At 41.2% G+C, this 24,989-nt stretch overlaps 1 protein-coding gene across 1 annotated transcript; it reads left to right on the forward strand.

Annotated features, from left to right (window-relative positions):
• The first annotated feature begins 214 nt into the window (after positions 1–214).
• LOC128299488 (transcription factor Sox-14) lies at positions 215–13,518 on the forward strand. The gene is made up of 2 exons (XM_053035473.1): positions 215–432; positions 12,689–13,518. Exons 1-2 carry the CDS (start codon positions 215–217, stop codon positions 13,110–13,112), a joined length of 642 nt encoding a protein of 213 aa, XP_052891433.1. The 3' UTR covers positions 13,113–13,518.
• Positions 13,519–24,989: the final 11,471 nt, after the last annotated feature.

The following is a 24,989-nucleotide window of genomic DNA, read 5'->3' on the forward strand; positions in this document are numbered from 1 at the left end:
CTTTCTAACGTTTACCCCGCGGTGATAACACAAAAAGCACACCCTCGCACACGAGATCTGAGTGCTCCTGAGGGCGTGCTGGGTACAAATTAAATAAAACGTACAAGAGATAAAGTTCGTGATTTGTGTGGCGCGCGAAGCGTCAAAAAGCGTGTGTGTTTAAGCGGCAATTGCAGCCAACAGCCAACCAATCCGGCCCACCACCACCACCACCATGGACATGACCACGACGAAAAATCACAGCACGGCCAGCGAACACATAAAGCGGCCGATGAACGCGTTCATGGTGTGGTCCCGCGGTCAACGGCGCAAAATGGCCCAGGACAATCCGAAGATGCACAATTCGGAGATATCGAAAAATCTTGGCGCCCAATGGAAGCTGCTAACCGAGGGCGAAAAGCGACCGTTCATCGACGAAGCGAAGCGGTTAAGGTAAGTAGCCGTGTCCTTCGCGGGAAGTAATCTCCCCATCATCGTGATGCAGCGAATTGGCCCATTACAGCGGGGTTTTTGTTTTTGCGTGTTTTTTGCTCGTCAGGGTGGGGTCGTAAATAATTCGTGGCCCACAAAATTGCGCAAGAGACCTCCTGACTCATGCCTATTTATTTGCCCACACACCGCATGCTTTGCATCATCATATAAGGCCGCGGCCCAATATGGAGGGGAGTTGGAGACAGTCGACCGAATATGATAAGGCTCATACTCCACCACTGGATGATGATGATGATGATGGTGGTTCACTTCCCACTGTTCCACCGTTATCGATCATCATAAACGTGTTAGTGCACAGTTTTTACAAATGATTTTAATGCCGGCCGCAATCGATATTACCTGAAGAACGTGAGATTTTAAGCCGTTGTGAGCCTACTAATTAGCTGATATTCGGGCAATTTGCTTGGAACGGTGTGTATTCAGTCATTGTATTCCCATTATGGTCAGCAGGAAGATAATCTGGCTGAGTTGGGAAAGGAAAGATTACGTGCCGGTTTAATGAGGTGCCAACAAAAAAGAGAGTACGATTTGTAATTAATCATTCCAAACATGGAGCGAAATCTTTTCAATTTGATTTCGAAGACTATTACATCGATAATGCCCCCGCTTCGGGATGGTAAAGTTATCTTCTTTTACATACAACTTGCAATGAATAGAGAATTTAGAAGATCTTTCCAGTTCTCTGAGAAACAATGATTAAAAGGATTCAATCGATTAGTATTTTAGGATCTCTTCGAGATTTTCAGTCAACAGTGAAATTCAAAGCCATGACACAGTGATAGTAGCGCTATGATTATCATATCACTCTTCTAACTTCTTCTCAACGTTAGCAAAATTTACAAGACATATAATTAATATTGTAACTGTTTTAGAAATATTGGATTTCCTCATTAAAAATATAAATATGGAGGAATTGTTGATTTCTGGGGTGTTATTAGAAAGCATTAAAGTGTCTTTAAGGTACGTTCGACATTCTTCAAGTATATTAGAAGTTCAAGTTGTCCAAGATGCCCAAGTTCAATGCCTTGCCATCTCAGCATAGCAAGGCTGCCAGGTGGAGGACAAACGTACCTCTAAGAACTCTTCTCGTAAGATGTTCTTCAAGAATTATGTTGAAAAGATTGACTATTTTCTGTGTTATGGAAAATCACTGAAGTATTACAAACATTCGCTGAAGTAATGTCCTAACGTGCCATCCGGCATAGGTTCTGAGGCTTGAGGAGTTGTTAGTCCGTAGGCGCTCCGGCGAATCGAGCAGTTCCCTGACTATGATGGTTCCCGAATGCGAGCGGGCTCCTGTTGGCGCAGGATGTGGGTTCTCTATGAAGATTCTCTCCTCTGACAATCCAAAAGAAGTATTACAAATATAGCCGACTAACGATCCAATATAACTTTCATTTACCAGTTTATTAATCATTGCTGTTTTCTCATTGGTGACTTAAAAAGGCCATGTAACAATAGTAACTCACTTTTTGGAAATTCAATTTATAACGTCCTCATTCCTTATGCGTGAATTCATTGCAACTGAAGACAAATTAATTAGTAAAAAATGACAGCTTTTTCTACTTCATAATATCAGCCCCGTTTGGGTATTATTTTGTTTAGTTATTTGCAATATTTCTTGTTTAATATTAAATTTACTTAAATAAAGTCATAAAAGCGTGCGAAAAACCCTACACGTGAAGGTGGTTATCGCATTATCAGATCCAAATTACGTAAAGACGGTACGGTTCGATTGCAAAATTGCAACAACCACAAATCCCAACACATACACCCAATAGCACATTTGTCGCGAGCAAAAAAAAACAAAAATTTGGAACACACTGGAATTGTTCCAGACAATTACAATTGAACAGCTGGTATTTCGGGTTCGTGTTCCCAATCTAGAATGCTCCACATACTGAAAAACAACCAAATTGTATGTAAAACAGCAAAAAACCCGATCTGGAAAACAAAAACCGTACGTACGGATTTGCCCAATCAAAACCAGATGTTTTTAATCACGGACCAGCGTGTGTATTGGGAGCTCGGAGACCATCCACGGGACAGATGAAAGCGAAATGCCAGAAACGAACGTTTGAGCGCTTGACGGCCGTAAAAAGCATTTTACTGGATGGAAAAGTGTATTGATTTAGTGAAGAAAATAATTACCATCAAACACTGCCCTTTGCTCGGGTGTATGATAAAACCATCATCTCATTGAGTTGGCTGTACGCTGATCCCGCTGAGATGAAAGTGCAACCATTGTGACAGAATAAAACACATCCTTCGGGAGTTTTTTTCCGTTTTTTTTTGGATGCCAAAGTGCAAGGGCACGATCACAATGCACCCCATGTGTGTTTGTGTACGTTCGCTTAGGTGGCGATCCTTTGGTAATAGCCGACATCTTGGTACGCGCGCGGGTCGGTAAAAATGCACAGCAAACAAGGGCAGAAGAAATGGAATAAAACACTAAAATCTGGAACGATTTATCCTACCCGGGGACGGGCAATGGGAACGGAAATCTTGACTCGCGTGACATACGCTGGTTGTTGTGTGTTGTTGAGAAAAAAGAGAAGACATATTTACGACTGCGAACCGTCGGATGACAGTTTCGATTGTTGAGAAAACTAAACATCCTGGCCGCCTGGTCGGGCTGAAGGACTCTTCCCCGCTTCAAACAACCATAATTTGCATTCGTGCTGCTGTGAAGTGATAAAAAGTCGAGCATAAGGGAAGCCCATCGATGATGGTCAAGTAGGGTTTTGAAGTTGCCTTTTTCCGTGATTGTGTTTACCGTTGACTGAAGCGGAAACACAAGGACTGTAGCGACACTCGTGACAAATGACACTTTTGCATCTGTTTTGAAATAGCGTCAACTAATGTTAACCCCTTTTTGCAGGCGGCCAGATTTAAATTTCAGGCTGAGTGGTCTTATGCTATTGTTAACGGAATAACATTTAAGTAAATGATTGAAATAACATATGACATTTTTATGTTTCATCTTCAACTACAATGAGTATCATAGCAATAATAACTCGTGTTGTTAATGTGTAACGTAATAATGTTGTTTTATGTGTAAAATATGAGACTTATCAAACAGTACAGTAAAATGTTTTTTTCTCTTTAGAACGGCCTGGCCGTATCGACTATATTGTAAAAAGTTATATAAAATACAACTGATAGTTTGTAATGTACGTAATTATTTATCTCCATTTTATACAGGTTATTTACTTTCAAGAGTTTTCTATAGGTAAAAAGTATTGCAAACCTATAATCTAAAAAATATGTTACATTGTTATTTATTAACGGGTTTTAAAAATTTCATCAAATAAATGTATGAAATTCATGAAATAAATTTTATTCGTATCGTGCAGTTATGAAAGTTCAAAAGAATGTTATAATTTTGTTTGGATTTTCCCAAATTATCCATAATATTTTCTTTTACATGATTATTTAAGAATTAATTTGATTTTTCTAAAAGAAATTCTTGTATAATGAAAGATAATTAAACTCAAAAAGTTATAAAAAAAATTTTAAATTAAAATACCACAGGAAATTATTGTCAATATAGTTTAAAACACGTGGCTGATTGTTAATATGTTAAAATGTTAATTAACTACAAACTTCAGGTGTGGTATCAAGACGTATCATCAAGCCACAGCACCACCAAGACCGACCTCACGGTGATATGTTTACGTGCAATATAAGCTTTTCCGATGTTGTTCCTCACAGATCTGTGAGGCTGTAGCTTGCACCGAACGGAAAACCCCGGATGTCCAGGAAAATATATCCCTTCCGGTGGGGGAAACGAGCCGTAATTAAGAGAATGAAACGACTTAATTACTTTCCGCCCACTAAATGACCACTGGACGAAACATTTATGAGGAAGTATTCTCACCGGTTGGAATATTAATTGTGCAATCTCGCCCAGTGTTCTTACGGAACACGCTCCTGTCGTGTTTGATTTTTCCATAGCTTCATTTATTAAACGTCACCAGTGAAGCCCTTTTCCGCCCCATCCGCATGTCTCGGGGCTGTGCGTGCATTTGGAAGTTGTCATACGGCGTCCGCCGGTTGGCATTGTTTGCCCACTCTAGAAAGGATGCATTATTTTGCTGTGAGCAAGTGTTAACACGCCCATTGTTGCAGTTAACCCGTTCGCACCACTCTACCAGACCGTCGATGCAATTCCGATGCATTTCATCGAATTGTTGACGTCGGTCAAAATGCCACAACGGACAGCAACTTCGGCGTGCAACTGCCTCTGGAACAGCTCTGAAACAAATGAAATACCGTCGATAAAGGGTCGAAAATTACTGCCTTTTTGTGTGCGCTCCATCAATGAATGAATGAACGAACGAGCGTCACAAACGACAGGCGGACTCCTCATTCAGGGTTTGCCTCAGATCAGTTTGTTTTGCCTCTATTGTGTGCCTGTGGGTGGCTTAAGTGTTCTCATCGAGGCTGTGTTGTGTTTCAATTTTAAGCCCATTGTACTGCACTGTGGGACACCCTCCGAGTCTACCTCAAAAAGACAAACAATCAAGCTGGCAACGAGCTGCGGGGAGATGGCCGTGGCACTCTCGCACTACGAACAGGCGTACTGCAATTTTGTTCCAATGTGTTGGCAATTGTTGGATACTGTTTGCTGATTTCTTTCCAAACGATACCAGTCTTGATTACATTAACCGTTCGGCTTCGGCAAGCCGTCAAGAATTGAAACATCCTGTGGCCATCATCGACACACCCCGACACTGCATGAATAGAAGCAGAGCGCAGAGAGAGAGAGAGAAATGCGTGAAAAGGGCCATTTTATTTAATTTTCCTTCGCGTTCCGGTGCGATCATCGGGCAAAGACAAACAGAACCAGAATAAAAGACACTCACCCAGGGGCCACTGGGGGCAAATAAACAATTCGTTGCGCACACATATGTGGCGTACAGGACGATACGCTGCAACGCAAACACATCTGGAGTGTCCTTTCGAGTTGGTGTCTGCGTAGCGTAGGAAAAGACTTCCTCCAAAGTAAAATAATAACAGCCCAAAAATTTATTACTTTCTGTTTCGGTTTTTGGCTTCGTTTTTTTTTGTTGTTTTGGTACAACCGTGCTGGATAGCTGTAACGATACGGTTTCCATACATGAAAGGAAGTCCTTGACTCCTTGGCCAGGGCCTGTATCAAGTGGCAAGTAAATTACAATGCGACGGAAAGCACTGAAACACTGGCCTGAGAACAAACGGAAAGAAAACAATCTAGCAACGGGGCAGAAGAATAGACATCGACCACATACTTGAGGATGATGATGCTGTTGCTGCTGCTGCTGCTATCTGTCTGAGCAGCAGGATTCATGTTACACAAAACTAATTTAGAGCTCATGTTTTGCGCGCGCACACACACTCTCGACTTCGAGCGGTATTGAGGTTTAATGCGTTTTTTCCTTTCGTTTTCGTTGTTCTCACTTTATGACGGGATCGCTTCGTCCTTGTTGTGTCCTTGTTGTTTTTTTTTTAATGAGTTTTGGAACAAGACATAACCGTAACAGGAGATAAACCGTCGCTACTTGATGATGCTGCACCGGCAGGGACATAAAACTAACGTGGCGGGAGATAACGCATGGGAAGTTTTATGGGAAAGAATGGCACTGTGCAAACGTTTCGTAAGAAAAAATGTGTTATACAGTTACACACAATAACTTTTAAATGGATAGCAAAATTATGTTCACATTTATTGTGATGATATTCGGAATTCCCAAAACACAAGAATATAAATATTCACTGTGTTAACATGCGGTTGTTTGCACGCAACAATAATCAGAAGATATTTTGCAAACAATAAAGATGACAGCGATGCGATAGTGGGCCGTTTCGGTGTCATATCAGATAAGTAGCCCGGTTCCCAGTCCCAATCCGGAACTTTACGTCCCACAAGAAGAAAGAAGCTCAAACCTTCTCTTGCGCTTGCTTCAACCACGTGTAGAAGGTGCAAACGGAACTACCAAACATGAAATGTTTCAATGCTCCGACACAAACTCACAAAATCCGCTTATCAGTCATACACGTTGTTGGCATACAGGCAACAGCGCTTGTTGATAGCTCTCCTGCCGAGGGAGACTTTTTTTTTACTTCTATCAACCTTTACCTTAGGTTTGTTATATTTTAAGGTTTTTTATTTCGTGATATTCAGGTTGAAGGCTTGGTTTAAGATAGATTCACATTCCTACACACTTTTGTATTTATTAGACTTTTGTTGAAAGTTTAAGATCAGTTAAAAAATGTTTCTTATAGCACAGTGGAAAAAGTAGATATTCATACTGAAGCTAGAGAAATAGGTCGATTGAGAGTTTTACAAATAAAAATCTTATTCTAATTAGAAGTATTTGCATTAGAGGTTATATTCACTCAGCAGAACGTAAAAACGAATGCATAATAAACTTTACCTCATGCCTTTCTTTCCTTATTTCAAACCCAGTGACATTTTCTATAAAATAATACAAAAATCAAAACAATGTTATGACGAATGACGATGAGTACCGTCAAGTTTTCTATTTATAATAAAATGGCAGGATTTTGAAGTATTCTTGTGATCGAAACATGTCCATTATAATATTTAAATAGAAAATCAATTTGATGAGAAAAGTCCCCAACATGTATTACTACTGAATTGTATGTATAATAACTATTCAAAATGTCAAATTAATCTGTTCTTTGGGTCTCCGAGAATTTTGGGTGCAATTGATTCTAAACTTTCGAGTGTTCAAAGGTATATTGTTTTAAAATATTAACGCATATTCCTGACAGCTTAAGCTGCGATAAAATGGCGGTTATCTCCGATTAAATTTGGTTTTTGTACTAAAAGTTTTGTTTATTTTTTAATAAACAATCTATACTCCAATGTTATTTGTTTAATGCTTTTTTTCGCTAAATTTTATCATAAATGTATTGCAGTTTTCTTGTATAAATAGAAAATTTCAAGCCTTTATAACGAATTATATGATTATATATAATTAGTCGCTTTTTACAAAAAAACTTTTCAATAGTTACTAAACACAGTTGAAAAAAGGTAGTTTGTATGATAAAATATATGATACTTATTTGTATAAAATTTTGTATAAATTATACTGCAAATTAATTCGTATAATCTATATTACAACTAGAAAAAGTTCTCGAAAAAAAGTATTATTATTATATGAGTAAAATTCTACAAATAATGTTGAAAATGTATGATATCCACCAAGAAAAATGAAAATCTCTAAAATATTTTTACCAATACCAAATGTTCAATTACAAAATGCTTTTTTATTTAAATATTATGTATTTGCTCTCTAATCTGCATCCATCGATTAGTAATTCATTTTTATGTATTCTAATACAAGAGTTAAGTGTGTTTTATTTATTACACGTATACGACTTTAATTAAAGTTTATTTTTTTTTAAATTGGGTTTTGATTACTCATTGTGATAAGTCAAGGAATTCGGAACAGCAGAACGCTCGCTTTATTTAACTTTATTTGCTCGTTTAATTCCAAATCAATTTTACGGATTATTCCGAACGAAATCAAAAGCGCCCCCTTTTTTCATTCACCGTGCGCACACATTCAATCGCCACTGTATTTGTGCACGCCTTACAATATACGTGTTACAACGCATTCAGCTTCAACCATCGAAAAGATTACTGTACTATCGCGCAGTAATATATCAAATTGTCTGCACTGAGTGTAAACCCCGTAGCCCGTAGGTTCGTTCCTTATGCTTATTCCGGTTAAGCTGGCAATCAGAAAACCGTATCCTGTGCACGGCGACGAGAACAGCAACGCAACAAACATGCACACACACACCCAATACAAAAAAAAAACACACGAAACAATTGTTGGTGAAGCGTACAACAAAAGTAGCATAATGAGCGAACAAATGGTACGCTCGATGAAATAATGAAAAACAGGATCAAATTAATTTCCCCCATTGACGCCCGTGGATGGGGGCGCATGGTGGACGACGCCGGGCATGGCGTTGCGTATCGCAAAACCGTGTCATAATCCCTCTCACTTTGTAGCATCCGTCCTTTACTCCGTTCCGCGTCCGACCCCAGGTATGGTACGGGGTGTTGGGTGGAAAGATTTTTCCATTTTTGTTTGAATGCAAATATTCCTTCCCTTTCCCATAAGGAGCCGTCGTCCCGAGAGCGGAGTACGGACCGTGTCCTCGTTTTCCAAGCCAACATTTATTTATATGCACATGCCCACATTCGATCGTTGTGCGTCGCCCGGGCGCGGGTGGGTGTGCATTATTTTATTTCAGTTTATAGCATTTTATTCCGCACGCAATTAATAGCGCAATTGTCGCGCATTGTTATCCGCGGAGTTGTTCGGTGTAGTTGGACGCCGATTCGATGGCCGGATGAAGCGAACGAGTTTCGGCGCGAACTTCAGTTTTGGTTCGGTCGGTTCTCCGGTGGCGGTTCATCTATGCAAAAAAAACGGTACATTTGAATCCTTTTTGGCGATTTTGTATGTTGGGCAATTCTGTGCGCGCGAGGGAAGCAATCGTTGATTTGATTATTTTGTCGGATTATCCTGAACTTATTGTATTGATAGTCGATTGACCTGCCGGATAGGGGGCTAGTAAATTGTTTGGCGCTTATATTTAGAAGCTTAAGGGAGAAGTTAATCCTTCTGGATGGGGTGTAAATGTGTACGCAGATGGGTACTTGGGTTAGGCGTTTAATAAATGTGTCTAATATTTCTACAATCAATAAGCAAATCATTTACTGATCGGATAGATATAGTGGTCGTCAGTAACATAAGAGCAGCGGCGGATCAAACGGTAGGCGGAGTAAGCGGTTGCCTAGGGCCTCGCCGTGTTGGGGGCCCCAAACAATTTGTGCCGATTGTGCGATTTTTAGAAATTTAACAGCAGAGTTAATCTATAGCACAAAATCTAATTAAAAGGGTACAAAAATGATCAAAAATATCTTCCTTGGTTATATAAAACATTTGTTTCTATGTGATAAATTAAATGCAGAGAAGAATATCGACTTTGTGAAACGAAATTGCACCAGGATTTCCGAATGTATAGTACCAGGAGAGCATCCACGGAAGAGGTAGCTCCTGGTACTCGCGCCGTAAGGTATGCAATGTTACACTAACACACTAACTTTGCAACCAACTTGCAATGCAATGCGCCGTAAGGTATGCAATGTTTAAACACTAACTTTCCATACAAACCAGCTGTTTTGAGATTTCCGATACCAGGAGAGCATGTCTCTCAAGAGGTGACCCTCAGACGCTCAGGCACTCAGTCACTCAGTCACTCATGAGTGCCAGTCACTCATGAGTGCCGGTCACTCATGAGTGACCGGCACTCATGAGTGACTGGCACTCATGAGTGACCGGCACTTATGAGTGACTGGCACTCATGAGTGACCGGCACTCATGAGTGACTGGCACTCATGAGTGACTGGCACTCATGAGTGACTGGCACTCATGAGTGACTGGCACTCATGAGTGACCGGCACTCATGAGTGACTGGCACTCATGAGTGACTGGCGCTCATGAGTGACTGAGTGACTGAGTGCCTGAGTGTCTGAGGGTCACCTCTTGAGAGACATGCTCTCCTGGTATCGGAAATCTCAAAACAGCTGGTTTGTATGGAAAGTTAGTGTTTAAACATTGCATACCTTACGGCGCATTGCATTGCAAGTTGGTTGCAAAGTTAGTGTATAAGCATTGCATACCTTATGGCGCAGTACCAGGAGCTACCTCTTCCGTGGATGCTCTCCTGGTATCGGAAATCGAACCAGACCATCGAGGTCAGCGGTGGATTATATGGTAGACGGAAATTCAAAACAATACAAATAAATTTCATAGTTCACTTTCAAAAAACTCGTAGGAGTGAAATTTACTACCTTTGCCATTATTTTGGATACAGGCTGAATGAATGCGTTGGCATGATGGTAGCGGCGCCGGTCTTCACACGAACGGACCGGACCAAAATCCCATCCGGATCAATCCCCGGTAGCAAGGTCTTGAATATCCGGCTACGTGGTAAAATAAATCTAGTAAGCCAGACATGACAGGCAATAATGACCATGATCTAAGTAGGTCGTTACCAGTGGCGGATTTACACGTCCCGGGGCCCTAAGCGGTAAAAAATGGGGCCCCCGTAAAATTACAAGTTATTTTCAATTCGTACTTTTTTCTTTATAGATTCAAATTTATAATTGAAGCAATACGGCCGGTAAAATCGCATTAAAAATCCTATTTTATTTGTTTTAATAATACGCTCAGGCCATTCTTCAGTAATTAGTAAACCATTTACCACTTAAGTTTTAATAAAGGTTACAAAAATATCGATTAGGCAATTAGGTTATAACCACTTTAAATATTTTGCTAACCCTGGATTTTCTAATGCTGGGTTTTAGTTGAAAAAAAAAATACATAAAAAGTGAAAAACTACAACCATTGGACAGGAGAGAAAATGTGTTCAAAGTACTTTTACACCTTCAATAATATTTTCAATCAAATTTGTCAAATTGTTAAATAAGTAGAAACAAATACATACCAACAATCTTATGATTTATTTCACATTCTATACTTATGAAGTAAATAATTCTATAAAAAACACTTAAACCTAATAATTAAACATTATAATGAAAAATAACACTTATATTAGTTTTTTCCTTGATTTTTATCGAGCAAATTCTTCGATGATAGTTGTTGTGTCAATTTTATCCAAAAGTTCTTGCTCTATGTAAAGAATGGCCATATTGTTTAATTTACATTCTCCCATTGAGTTCCGCAAATAATTTTTCACACGCTTTAGAGCAGAAAAGGATCTTTCACCTGATGCATTCGAAATGGGAATGGTGAGCAAAATTTTCAAAATTGTTTCCACATTTGGACATCAGTACAAAAGTACAGGACTTCTCGCGGGATATTTTATACAGCTTAGCAATTTCTAGGGAGTTAAGACAGTCATTTTGAGCTCCTCCTTCCTCCTGGTGAAATTGGACAGTCTTCGTCTTATTCTCACCGCTTATAATAGCTCCTCGCACTCCCACACATTGAATCCAGGAATAGGTAGGCTATAGACGTGACGTGTTACGTATTGGTAACGATTTTGTAAGTAAATTTTAGCTGTTTAGACAGAAATGAGTATTGTGAGCATCTTTTATTGAAATTAAGTGTAAAACGTGCGCTAGGAAGGCTTAGCTAGGAGCTTGTTTGAAGCTCGATGCTCCTTACTTGCTCGGGGGCCCTTGCTAGCTCGGGGCCCCCCGCGGCCGCTCAGTACGCGTACCGTTAAACCCGCTGCTGGTCGTTACGCGAAGTAGAGAGAAAAAAGATTTAATTAACGGATTTCTTACATACAAAAAGAATTAATTTGTTTCTGATTTTATCAAGCATACTGATGTTAGTACATTACCATTGGTGTCGATTAAACGGTATTACAATAGCAAAATTATAAACATGACGTGGATTGTTTGTTTGATAAAATTGGACCAACCATAATGGAAGGACTTATTTAAATGACCATCACTGTACATTATGTCAAAATTTAACTAAAATGAAAAAAAAACGCTTCTTCGACCCAGTGTTACAATGTCGCTTCTCGATGGACAAAACAGGGAAATTTATTCCCTTTTCTAGGAACTACCTCACCGACATGCATATCGCTCTTATCAGCAAACATGGCACGGCACAAAGCACACAAAAGGCAAACAATGGTTTCACTCTTTTTCCACCGAGCGGGATCATCAAATTCTCCGAAAAATGCGCGTTCGATTCGTGATACGGCAAGTAAACATAAAGTTATCGATTACGAAATTACCCGGTCTACCCGGGGTGTGTGTGTGGAGCGTGTCCCGGGACGGTGCGATACGTTCTTCAACGTGTTGATTCAATGTCAACAATTTGTTTGAGGCCAAATTTTAGGTCGATAACATCCCGGGGTAGTTTTAAAACGCTTCGGCACACGATGGGTGATTGTGGACTGCGGTGTGTATTTTAACAAAATGGCTTATTAAAATGTTAAAGAATTTGAATTAGAATTTGGGATTTGAACTTTTTTTAATTAAATTATTAACATTACCAATTTTACATTTAAATATAATTTTTTTTTGATTTTTAAAATGATTTTTAAATATTCTCTTTTATTTAAATATAATTACTCTCTACATTATTTTAAATTAAATATTCTAAATATTCATTAATTTCAGAGCACTGCACATGAAAGAACATCCCGATTATAAGTACCGGCCGCGAAGGAAACCGAAACCGCTGGTCAAATCTCCAACACCGAACGGTGCGAACCATTCGAACGGGAACGGTTCGTCGTCGGCGAAGGAAGTGGCACCCCAGTCCCAGTCACCGGTCGGTCGGACCTCCTTCAGCCCAACGCAACTGACCACACCGGTCGGTTTGCCGCCCGGTATCTTCCCGTCCTACCACTTCGCCTACGATCTGCACCAGAAAGCGTTCTGGAATCTGTACGGTCCCCATCTGCTGTCCTCCGTCGTACCGTCCGCGTATGCCGTGCCTCCCCATGCCGCCCTGCCACTGTCCTACATTAAGGCACCGAAGACGTCACCGCCATCGCCGATGGCACCACCCTCGCCGATCCAGTCGACCAACATCATCTGACCTACGCCACTGCGCTACAGCGCCGAGCCTAATGTCTAGTTAATTGACAGCGGTACTCCTTCTCACCTAGAATACAGATCGTTCCAACCTGGGGAACGCATTATACGCATATCAAAGCCTGGTGTAATATAGTGTTTCGTGCCCACAAAAAAACAAAAAACAAAACAAACAACCTTCCCTCTCAAAAGTCCTTCATGACAAGAGATAACGTTGTGCGAGGTGTGTGCCACTGTGAGTCTGCACGCCATTATGCAAAATGGGGGCGCACGCACAGTATGAAGCTCAAGAAACGAAAGGTTATTTATTAATATAGATATAAATCGGCACGTACATCCTTACCCATTTGTTCGTTTTTCACCTTTCCAAGCGCACAATCAATCGTTGTCTATCTTTAACACAAGACTTTCTTGATGGTAGTGTTTATTTTTAAAACTGTAAAAGGCCTAGACTAAATAGTTGCCATCCATCTCAAAATGGTGACAAATCAAGTGTAAAAAAAACACAAACACACACAAGAAAATATCAGTTTACTACAGCAAACGCCATCCAGGTATCGAGTGTTATGCTCCTGGAATGTGTTAATGTAAGAGTATAGGAACCACAAAAACACATGTAAAATGCTGTTTATCTGTATATGTTTAGAGTAAATAAGCAAACAACAACAGTAAACTGTCCAAAAGTCTCAAAATGATGCAAATCTTACTTAAGGTGTATGAAAACGATCGATCGCGAACAGCAAAAAGAAAGGATCCAGAACGAAACAATGAAGGTGACAAATGAAGTGTGGTAAACGACTAACGCGGGCAAAGCTTACAGCCAACCGGTAACGCTAAAACGCCCTTTCTTTGCGAGCGTTAACGTAATTTATACCATTTTTAAACGGTACGATAACGGCCATTGTGTACATTGTGATAAGGACAGATGTAAAAGCCCTGTAGACGAACAAAACCATATCAACGAGTGAAAGCAAATATACGCGACATAGTTGACCGCATTTTACCGTCACAGTGCAGGCCGGCCGGGGGAAAAAGAGGCGAGAAAAAAAGCAACATGCTCGCACACAAACACCCACAGTCGTATATCTCCGTTTACGTACCGGGTTCGAAGGTTTTGTTTGCCACAATAAATGCGGGAAGGTAGGGATTGTTCCGTTTTCTTCACAACACTATTACGTTGCTCAATTTATTTATAGTACCACAAACAGCAAGGACCCAGTGAATGTGTGCTTATGTTCCCAAACCCCACACTGGACAGCGGAAAAAGAGCTATCGCGACGCAAAAATGGTTAATCAAAATTGTTACTTATTATTATTACGCTTAGTTAACTCATGATTGTATATTTTAAGTAAATGAAAAAGGAAGAAAAAAAAACAACAACGATGGGGAGAAAAGACACAGCGGGACGCGGCTGGGATTGTGCAACAGCCGCGAAAGGAATGCGCCACCCACATCGGTCATTTCGGTCGGTTTTACCCATTTGCAGAGGCTCTCTTGTCAGCGTTTAGTGTTATACACTACAATAAAGACAGTTTTAAGTAAAGCGAAACATTAATGTGTTTGGTTTTGAATGTGCTCTACTTGTGTTTTTGCGTTTTTAAATTTTTTGGTTTCTTCAAATGGTGTTAAGATTTACTCAATAACATCAAGAAAATAAAATGGGACAAATTTTCTAGAAAGATGGCAACAAAGGTAAGATTGTCTTGATTTAATAGGACCTATTTCCGAAGCCTACTCCGCATTTCGATGAATTTTGATTTTTCTTAGAAGCTGAATTATTTTTGTAAAATATTTTCATACATCCAACATTGGTTTTAAATAGCGTCTAATTAACACATAAATCGATTTTACAACTGCTTAACAATATTTTAGACACAACTGCATTTCTTTGTATTTGCATGATTTATTTTTACCTTTTTTACCTTTAAAATCGCAACATCGATAGCCAGAAGTTTTGTATTTAATTAAGAATACTATTAGTTATATCGCGTAGAGTTCACATCGTAAACTAAATACTTTTCACGTCGTTTGTTTTTGAAATATAATGCTAAAATATTATCGATTGTCCTTTTCTCTAAAAACTCGAAATAGGTTTATTATTCAAAGTTTAAACTTTACTTATCAACTTAACACAGATTTACATTTCAATTTACATTCAAGTAATCTATAAGATATCAAGTAATTAATTGAAATAGTAAATGATTCATCTGAAAGCTTCTAATTAAATATGAAATTTAAAGTGATAAAAGCCAACATTAAATTGTATATGGAATGGCCAGGCCGTACAGCTTAATTTGAGCTTTACTTAATTAATTAAGTTTATTATTGAAAACCCCTAAAATTAGGAAGTATTATACATTTGTCACAAAACATTTCAATTCAACTTGAAAAAAACTTCCAGAAATGACTAGCAACCATATCAGTTTAATTAGAAAACCCTGTAAAGGTGAACATTTTGTTGTATCGAATTAAAATTAATTTCAAAATATAAAAACAAGTAAATACATTAGCAAGTATTCTATGTTTGTAACGAAACATTCCAGGTCCACTTGGAAAGGTTCTAGAAATAATTGCAACCTTATCAGTTGAATTATAAAACCCTGTAAAGTTGACAATTTTGTTTTATAGATAGGTTAGCTAATTTTTCCCATAAAAAATACGATATAGGAATACGATTTGCCTCTTTCGTCCATTGCAAACACCAAATCTTCATTTGGTTAAACAAATTTAAGAATTTGTGAAGACGATACCTGTAGAAATGTAATGATGGTAAAATTCAATCAACGTCTCACCATTCGAAAAATTATTCCTCACACACTCACATACACCCATCGCCGAGAGATCCAAATGGCGAATCAAAAGCCCCTTTCATTCATCAATTGTTGCTCTCGCCGTGCATTGTCGTGCGTACAATAGACGGTGGTACAGTTTTTCTATTCACACCCGCACAAAAGGCGGCCGGCAACTTTTCACCGGATGACCATCATTTGCTTTGTTACAGTCGTGTACGTGACCGGTGTCGTCAAAAAGGACAACGAAGTCATAACCCTTGCCAAAAATACCCCCATCCCGGTACACTTGTTTAACGCGGAGATAAGGGGTGATAGCAACATACAACGGCACAAAAATTCTGACACATTCCACCAGAACACAAAACCGTGTATCGTGCACAACATTTCGTCACAAACAACCCCATCATCATCATCAGCAGCAGCAGCAGCAACCTTGCACACGCGATGTGTTCCTCCCACGATCCCGGCCTCGCAATTTACGACACCGGCATGTAAATAACAATGCAAATTTAAATATATAAAAAAAATCAATCAAAACCTAACCTACGATCCTCGTTCGCGTGGGAACACAGTGGATGCCCGCCCCCGAGAGAGTTTTCTTTTATTAACACTCATTGTTATCCGTTTGCGTACGTGCGAGTTATGTGGGGTCCCGCACTGTGTGCGGACAGGTGTAGTGATTCGCTGCTTTCCATGCGTGAATTGACTCGTAATGTGCGTTGTGCACGGAGCGAGGGATGAAAGAAAAGGAATATGCGAGAAAGAAAGAGCCCATTTTGGGTCCACTTCCGGTCGCCAAATGATAACGGAAGCGCAACCCAGCTAACGACTGTCACCGGGATGGAGTGCAAGGGATTGTGTGTTGGTAAAGGACTTACCTTTTATCGGGGCCCCGGCCTTGAGTAGCATTCAAATCACGTGCAGTAGTGTATGCTTCTATGTGTTTGAACTCACCATCATCGACAGCTTGAGTAAGTCCAACGAAAAAGGACACGCGACACTAATGTTTGTTTGCATTACTAGCTATATCGGCCCGGTTACACGGCTACGCAAGAGCATCATGCAGTGTACTCAAACTTCTTCATCTTTATTAAACCCCTTCCTTCTATTTGATTTAAGAATTTCATGGTTCTTGGAATACCATTTCTATCTTTCTTCATTATTACTGGAAGCGGGATTGTAGGTCCGTTAATCGAAAAAAATTTCTTCGAAAACTACTAGTTTCCGAATGTATAGTACCAGGAGACCATCCACGGAAGAGGTAGCACCTAGTACAGCAATTTTGCTCGAAAACCACCGAAAAACTGCTTCAAAAACTACCAGTTTTCGAATGTTTAGTACCAGGAGAGCATACCACGGAAGAGGTAGCACCTAGTACAGCAATTTTGCTCGAAAACCACCAAAAAACTGCTTCAAAAACTACCATTTTCCGCACGTATAGTACCAGGAGAGCATACCACGGAAGAGGTAGCACCTAGTACAGCAATTTTGCTCGAAAACCACCGAAAAACTGCTTCAAAAACTACCAGTCTTCGAATGTTTAATACCAGGAGAGCATACCACGGAAGAGGTAGCACCTAGTACAGCAATTTTGCTCGAAAACCACCGAAAAACTGCTTCAAAAACTACCATTTTCCGCACGTATAGTACCAGGAGAGCATACCACGGAAGAGGTAGCACCTAGTACAGCAATTTTGCTCGAAAACCACCGAAAAACTGCTTCAAAAACTACCAGTTTTCGAATGTTTAGTACCAGGAGAGCATACCACGGAAGAGGTAGCACCTAGTACAGCAATTTTGCTCGAAAACCACCAAAAAACTGCTTCAAAAACTACCATTTTCCGCACGTATAGTACCAGGAGAGCATACCACGGAAGAGGTAGCACCTAGTACAGCAATTTTGCTCGAAAACCACCGAAAAACTACTTCAAAAACTACCAGTTTCCGGACGTATAGTACCAGGAGAGCATACCACGGAAGAGGTAGCACCTAGTACAGCAATTTTGCTCGAAAACCACCGAAAAACTGCTTCAAAAACTACCATTTTCCGCACGTATAGTACCAGGAGAGCATACCACGGAAGAGGTAGCACCTAGTACAGCAATTTTGCTCGAAAACCACCGAAAAACTACTTCAAAAACTACCAGTTTCCGGACGTATAGTACCAGGAGAGCATACCACGGAAGAGGTAGCACCTAGTACAGCAATTTTGCTCGAAAACCACCGAAAAACTACTTCAAAAACTACCAGTTTCCGGACGTATAGTACCAGGAGAGCATACCACGGAAGAGGTAGCACCTAGTACAGCAATTTTGCTCGAAAACCACCGAAAAACTGCTTCAAAAACTACCATTTTCCGCACGTATAGTACCAGGAGAGCATACCACGGAAGAGGTAGCACCTAGTACAGCAATTTTGCTCGAAAACCACCGAAAAACTGCTTCAAAAACTACCAGTTTTCGAATGTTTAGTACCAGGAGAGCATACCACGGAAGAGGTAGCACCTAGTACAGCAATTTTGCTCGAAAACCACCGAAAAACTGCTTCAAAAACTACCAGTTTCCGCACGTATAGTACCAGCAGAGCATACCACGGAAGAGGTAGCACCTAGTACAGCAATTTTGCTCGAAAACCACCAAAAAACTGCTTCAAAAACTACCAGTTTTCGAATGTTTAGTACCAGGAGAGCATACCACGGAAGAGGTAGCACCTAGTACAGCAATTTTGCTCGAAAACCACCGAAAAACTGCTTCAAAAACTACCAGTCTTCGAATGTTTAATACCAGGAGAGCATACCACGGAAGAGGTAGCACCTAGTACAGCAATTTTGCTCGAAAACCACCGAAAAACTGCTTCAAAAACTACCAGTTTCCGCACGTATAGTACCAGCAGAGCATACCACGGAAGAGGTAGCACCTAGTACAGCAATTTTGCTCGAAAACCACCGAAAAACTGCTTCAAAAACTACCAGTTTTCGAATGTTTAGTACCAGGAGAGCATACCACGGAAGAGGTAGCACCTAGTACAGCAATTTTGCTCGAAAACCACCGAAAAACTGCTTCAAAAACTACCAGTTTTCGAATGTTTAGTACCAGGAGAGCATACCACGGAAGAGGTAGCACCTAGTACAGCAATTTTGCTCGAAAACCACCGAAAAACTGCTTCAAAAACTACCAGTTTTCGAATGTTTAGTACCAGGAGAGCATACCACGGAAGAGGTAGCACCTAGTACAGAAATTTTGCTCGAAAACCACCGAAAAGCTGCTTCAAAAACTACCAGTTTTCGAATGTTTAGTACCAGGAGAGCATACCACGGAAGAGGTAGCACCTAGTACAGCAATTTTGCTCGAAAACCACCGAAAAACTGCTTCAAAACCTACCAGTTTCCGCACGTATAGTACAAGGAGAACATACCACGGAAGAGGTAGCACCTAGTACAGCAATTTTGCTCGAAAACCACCGAAAAACTGCTTCAAAAACTACCAGTTTTCGAATGTTTAGTACCAGGAGAGCATACCACGGAAGAGGTAGCACCTAGTACAGCAATTTTGCTCGAAAACCACCGAAAAACTGCTTCAAAAACTACCAGTTTTCGAATGTTTAGTACCAGGAGAGCACACCACGGAAGAGGTAGCACCTAGTACAGCAATTTTGCTCGAAAACCACCGAAAAACTGCTTCAAAAACTACCAGTTTTCGAATGTTTAGTACCAGGAGAGCATACCACGGAAGAGGTAGCACCTAGTACAGCAATTTTGCTCGAAAACCACCGAAAAACTGCTTCAAAAACTACCAGTTTTCGAATGTTTAGTACCAGGAGAGCATACCACGGAAGAGGTAGCACCTAGTACAGCAATTTTGCTCGAAAACCACCGAAAAACTGCTTCAAAAACTACCAGTTTTCGAATGTTTAGTACCAGGAGAGCATACCACGGAAGAGGTAGCACCTAGTACAGCAATTTTGCTCGAAAACCACCGAAAAACTGCTTCAAAAACTACCAGTTTTCGAATGTTTAGTACCAAGAGAGCATACCACGGAAGAGGTAGCACCTAGTACAGCAATTTTGCTCGAAAACCACCGAAAAACTGCTTCAAAAACTACCAGTTTTCGAATGTTTAGTACCAGGAGAGCATACCACGGAAGAGGTAGCACCTAGTACAGCAATTTTGCTCGAAAACCACCGAAAAACTGCTTCAAAAACTACCAGTTTTCGAATGTTTAGTACCAGGAGAGCATACCACGGAAGAGGTAGCACCTAGTACAGCAATTTTGCTCGAAAACCACCGAAAAACTGCTTCAAAAACTACCAGTTTTCGAATGTTTAGTACCAGGAGAGCATACCACGGAAGAGGTAGCACCTAGTACAGCAATTTTGCTCGAAAACCACCGAAAAACTGCTTCAAAAACTACCAGTTTTCGAATGTTTAGTACCAGGAGAGCATACCACGGAAGAGGTAGCACCTAGTACAGCAATTTTGCTCGAAAACCACCGAAAAACTGCTTCAAAAACTACCAGTTTTCGAATGTTTAGTACCAGGAGAGCATACCACGGAAGAGGTAGCACCTAGTACAGCAATTTTGCTCGAAAACCACCGAAAAACTGCTTCAAAAACTACCAGTTTTCGAATGTTTAGTACCAGGAGAGCATACCACGGAAGAGGTAGCACCTAGTACAGAAATTTTGCTCGAAAACCACCGAAAAGCTGCTTCAAAAACTACCAGTTTTCGAATGTTTAGTACCAGGAGAGCATACCACGGAAGAGGTAGCACCTAGTACAGCAATTTTGCTCGAAAACCACCGAAAAACTGCTTCAAAAACTACCAGTTTTCGAATGTTTAGTACCAGGAGAGCATACCACGGAAGAGGTAGCACCTAGTACAGCAATTTTGCTCGAAAACCACCGAAAAACTGCTTCAAAAACTACCAGTTTTCGAATGTTTAGTACCAGGAGAGCATACCACGGAAGAGGTAGCACCTAGTACAGCAATTTTGCTCGAAAACCACCGAAAAACTGCTTCAAAAACTACCAGTTTTCGAATGTTTAGTACCAGGAGAGCATACCACGGAAGAGGTAGCACCTAGTACAGCAATTTTGCTCGAAAACCACCGAAAAACTGCTTCAAAAACTACCAGTTTTCGAATGTTTAGTACCAGGAGAGCATACCACGGAAGAGGTAGCACCTAGTACAGCAATTTTGCTCGAAAACCACCGAAAAACTGCTTCAAAAACTACCAGTTTTCGAATGTATAGTACCAGGAGAGCATACCACGGAAGAGGTAGCACCTAGTACAGCAATTTTGCTCGAAAACCACCGAAAAACTGCTTCAAAACCTACCAGTTTTCGAATGTTTAGTACCAGGAGAGCATACCACGGAAGAGGTAGCACCTAGTACAGAAATTTTGCTCGAAAACCACCGAAAAACTGCTTCAAAAACTACCATTTTCCGCACGTATAGTACCAGGAGAGCATACCACGGAAGAGGTAGCACCTAGTACAGCAATTTTGCTCGAAAACCACCGGAAAAACGGCTTCAAAAACTACCAGTTTTCGAACGTTTAGTACCAGGAGAGCATACCACGGAAGAGGTAGCACCTAGTACAGCAATTTTGCTCGAAAACCACCGAAAAACTGCTTCAAAAACTACCAGTTTTCGAATGTTTAATACCAGGAGAGCATACCACGGAAGAGGTAGCACCTAGTACAGCAATTTTGCTCGAAAACCACCGAAAAACTGCTTCAAAAACTACCAGTTTTCGAATGTTTAATACCAGGAGAGCATACCACGGAAGAGGTAGCACCTAGTACAGCAATTTTGCTCGAAAACCACCGAAAAACTGCTTCAAAAACTACCAGTTTTCGAACGTTTAGTACCAGGAGAGCATACCACGGAAGAGGTAGCACCTAGTACAGCAATTTTGCTCGAAAACCACCGAAAAACTGCTTCAAAAACTACCAGTTTCCGAATGTTTAATACCAGGAGAGCATACCACGGAAGAGGTAGCACCTAGTACAGCAATTTTGCTCGAAAACCACCGAAAAACTGCTTCAAAAACTACCAGTTTCCGCACGTATAGTACCAGCAGAGCATACCACGGAAGAGGTAGCACCTAGTACAGCAATTTTGCTCGAAAACCACCGAAAAACTGCTTCAAAAACTACCAGTTTTCGAATGTTTAGTACCAGGAGAGCATACCACGGAAGAGGTAGCACCTAGTACAGCAATTTTGCTCGAAAACCACCGAAAAACTGCTTCAAAAACTACCAGTTTTCGAACGTTTAGTACCAGGAGAGCATACCACGGAAGAGGTAGCACCTAGTACAGCAATTTTGCTCGAAAACCACCGAAAAACTGCTTCAAAAACTACCAGTTTTCGAATGTTTAGTACCAGGAGAGCATACCACGGAAGAGGTAGCACCTAGTACAGCAATTTTGCTCGAAAACCACCGAAAAACTGCTTCAAAAACTACCAGTTTCCGCACGTATAGTACCAGCAGAGCATACCACGGAAGAGGTAGCACCTAGTACAGCAATTTTGCTCGAAAACCACCGAAAAACTGCTTCAAAAACTACCAATTTTCGAATGTTTAGTACCAGGAGAGCATACCACGGAAGAGGTAGCACCTAGTACAGCAATTTTGCTCGAAAACCACCGAAAAACTGCTTCAAAAACTACCAGTTTTCGAATGTTTAGTACCAGGAGAGCATACCACGGAAGAGGTAGCACCTAGTACAGCAATTTTGCTCGAAAACCACCGAAAAACTGCTTCAAAAACTACCAGTTTTCGAATGTTTAGTACCAGGAGAGCATACCACGGAGGAGGTAGCACCTAGTACAGCAATTTTGCTCGAAAACCACCGAAAAACTGCTTCAAAACCTACCAGTTTTTGAATGTTTAGTACAAGGAGAACATACCACGGAAGAGGTAGCACCTAGTACAGCAATTTTGCTCGAAAACCACCGAAAAACTGCTTCAAAAACTACCAGTTTTCGAATGTTTAGTACCAGGAGAGCATACCACGGAAGAGGTAGCACCTAGTACAGCAATTTTGCTCGAAAACCACCGAAAAACTGCTTCAAAAACTACCAGTTTTCGAATGTTTAATACCAGGAGAGCATACCACGGAAGAGGTAGCACCTAGTACAGCAATTTTGCTCGAAAACCACCGAAAAACTGCTTCAAAAACTACCATTTTCCGCACGTATAGTACCAGGAGAGCATACCACGGAAGAGGTAGCACCTAGTACAGAAATTTTGCTCGAAAACCACCGAAAAACTGCTTCAAAAACTACCAGTTTTCGAATGTTTAGTACCAGGAGAGCATACCACGGAAGAGGTAGCACCTAGTACAGCAATTTTGCTCGAAAACCACCGAAAAACTGCTTCCAAATCTAACAGATTTCCAATGTTTAGTACTAGGAGAGCATCCAACGCAGGAGGATGCTTTTTCCGTGTCGATCGAGCCAGAAAACGCGCCAAAAGTGACCAGTTTTTCAAGCTCCTGATACCAGGAGAGCATTAAACGCAGGAGGATGCTTTTTCCGTGTCAATCGAGCCACAAAACTCGACGAAAATGACCAGTTTTTCAAGCTCCTGATACCAGGAGAGCATCCAACGCAGGAGTATGCTTTTTCCGTGTCGATCGCACCAGTAAACTCGCCAAAAATGACCAGTTTTTCAAGCTCCTGATACCAGGAGAGCATCCAACGCAGGAGGATGCTTTTTCCGTGTCGATCGAGCCAGAAAACGCGCCAAAAATGACCAGTTTTTCACGCTGCTGATACCAGGAGAGCATCCAACGCAGGAGGATGCTTTTCCGTGTCGATCGAGCCAGAAAACGCGCCAAAAATGACCATTTTTTCAAGCTTCTGATACCAGGAGAGCATCCAACGCAGGAGGATGCTTTTCCGTGTCGATCGAGCCAGAAAACGCGCCAAAACTGACCAGTTTTTCAAGCTCCTGATACCAAGAGAGCATCCAACGCAGGAGGATGCTTTTCCGTGTCGATCGAGCCAGAAAACGCGCCAAAAGTGACCAGTTTTCAAGCTCCTGATACCAGGAGAGCATCCAACGCAGGAGGATGCTTTTCCGTGTGGAGCGAGCAAGAAAACGCGCCAAAACTGACCAGTTTCTCAAGCTCCTGATACCAGGAGAGCATCCAACGCAGGAGGATGCTTTTTCCGTGTCGATCGAGCCAGAAAACGCGCCAAAACTGACCAGTTTTTCAAGCTCCTGATACCAAGAGAGCATCCAACGCAGGAGGATGCTTTTCCGTGTCGATTGAGCAAGAAAACGCGCCAAAAATGACCAGTTTTTCAAGCTCCTGATACCAGGAGAGCATCCAACGCAGGAGGATGCTTTTTCCGTGTCGATCGAGCCAGTAAACTCGCCAAAAATGACCAGTTTTTCAAGCTCCTGATACCAGGAGAGCATCCAACGTAGGAGGATGCTTTTTCCGTGTCCATCGAGCCAGAAAACGCGCCAAAAATGACCAGTTTTTCAAGCTCCTGATACCAGGAGAGCATCCAACGCAAGAGGATGCTTTTCCGTGTCGATCGAGCCAGAAAGCGCGCCAAAAATGACCATTGTTTCAAGCTCCTGATACCAGGAGAACATCCACGCAGGAGTATGCTTTTCCGTGTGGAGCGAGCAAGAAAACGCGCCAAAACTGACCAGTTTCTCAAGCTCCTGATACCAGGAGAACATCCAACGCAGGAGGATGCTTTTCCGTGTGGAGCGAGCAAGAAAACGCGCCAAAAGTGACCAGTTTTTCAAGCTCTTGATACCAGGAGAGCATCCAACGCAGGAGGATGCTTTTCCGTGTCGATCGAGCCAGAAAACGCGCCAAAAATGACCAGTTTTTCAAGCTCCTGATACCAGGAGAGCATCCAACGCAGGAGGATGCTTTTCCGTGTCAATCGAGCCAGAAAACGCGCCAAAAATGACCAGTTTTTCAAGCTCCTGATACCAGGAGAGCATCCAACGCAGGAGGATGCTTTTTCCGTGTCCATCGAGCCAGAAAACGCGCCAAAAATGACCAGTTTTTCAAGCTCCTGATACCAGGAGAGCATCCAACGCAGGAGGA

Source organism: Anopheles moucheti, chromosome 2, assembly GCF_943734755.1.
Source record: "Anopheles moucheti chromosome 2, idAnoMoucSN_F20_07, whole genome shotgun sequence".
NCBI lineage: Eukaryota > Metazoa > Arthropoda > Insecta > Diptera > Culicidae > Anopheles > Anopheles moucheti.

Coding starts and splice junctions, on each gene's coding strand:
- LOC128299488 (XM_053035473.1), top strand. CDS start 215: ATGGACATGACCACGACGAAAAATCACAGCACGGCCAGCGAACACATA. Junction 433..12,688: donor GACGAAGCGAAGCGGTTAAG/GTAAGTAGCCGT, acceptor CATTAATTTCAG/AGCACTGCACATGAAAGAAC.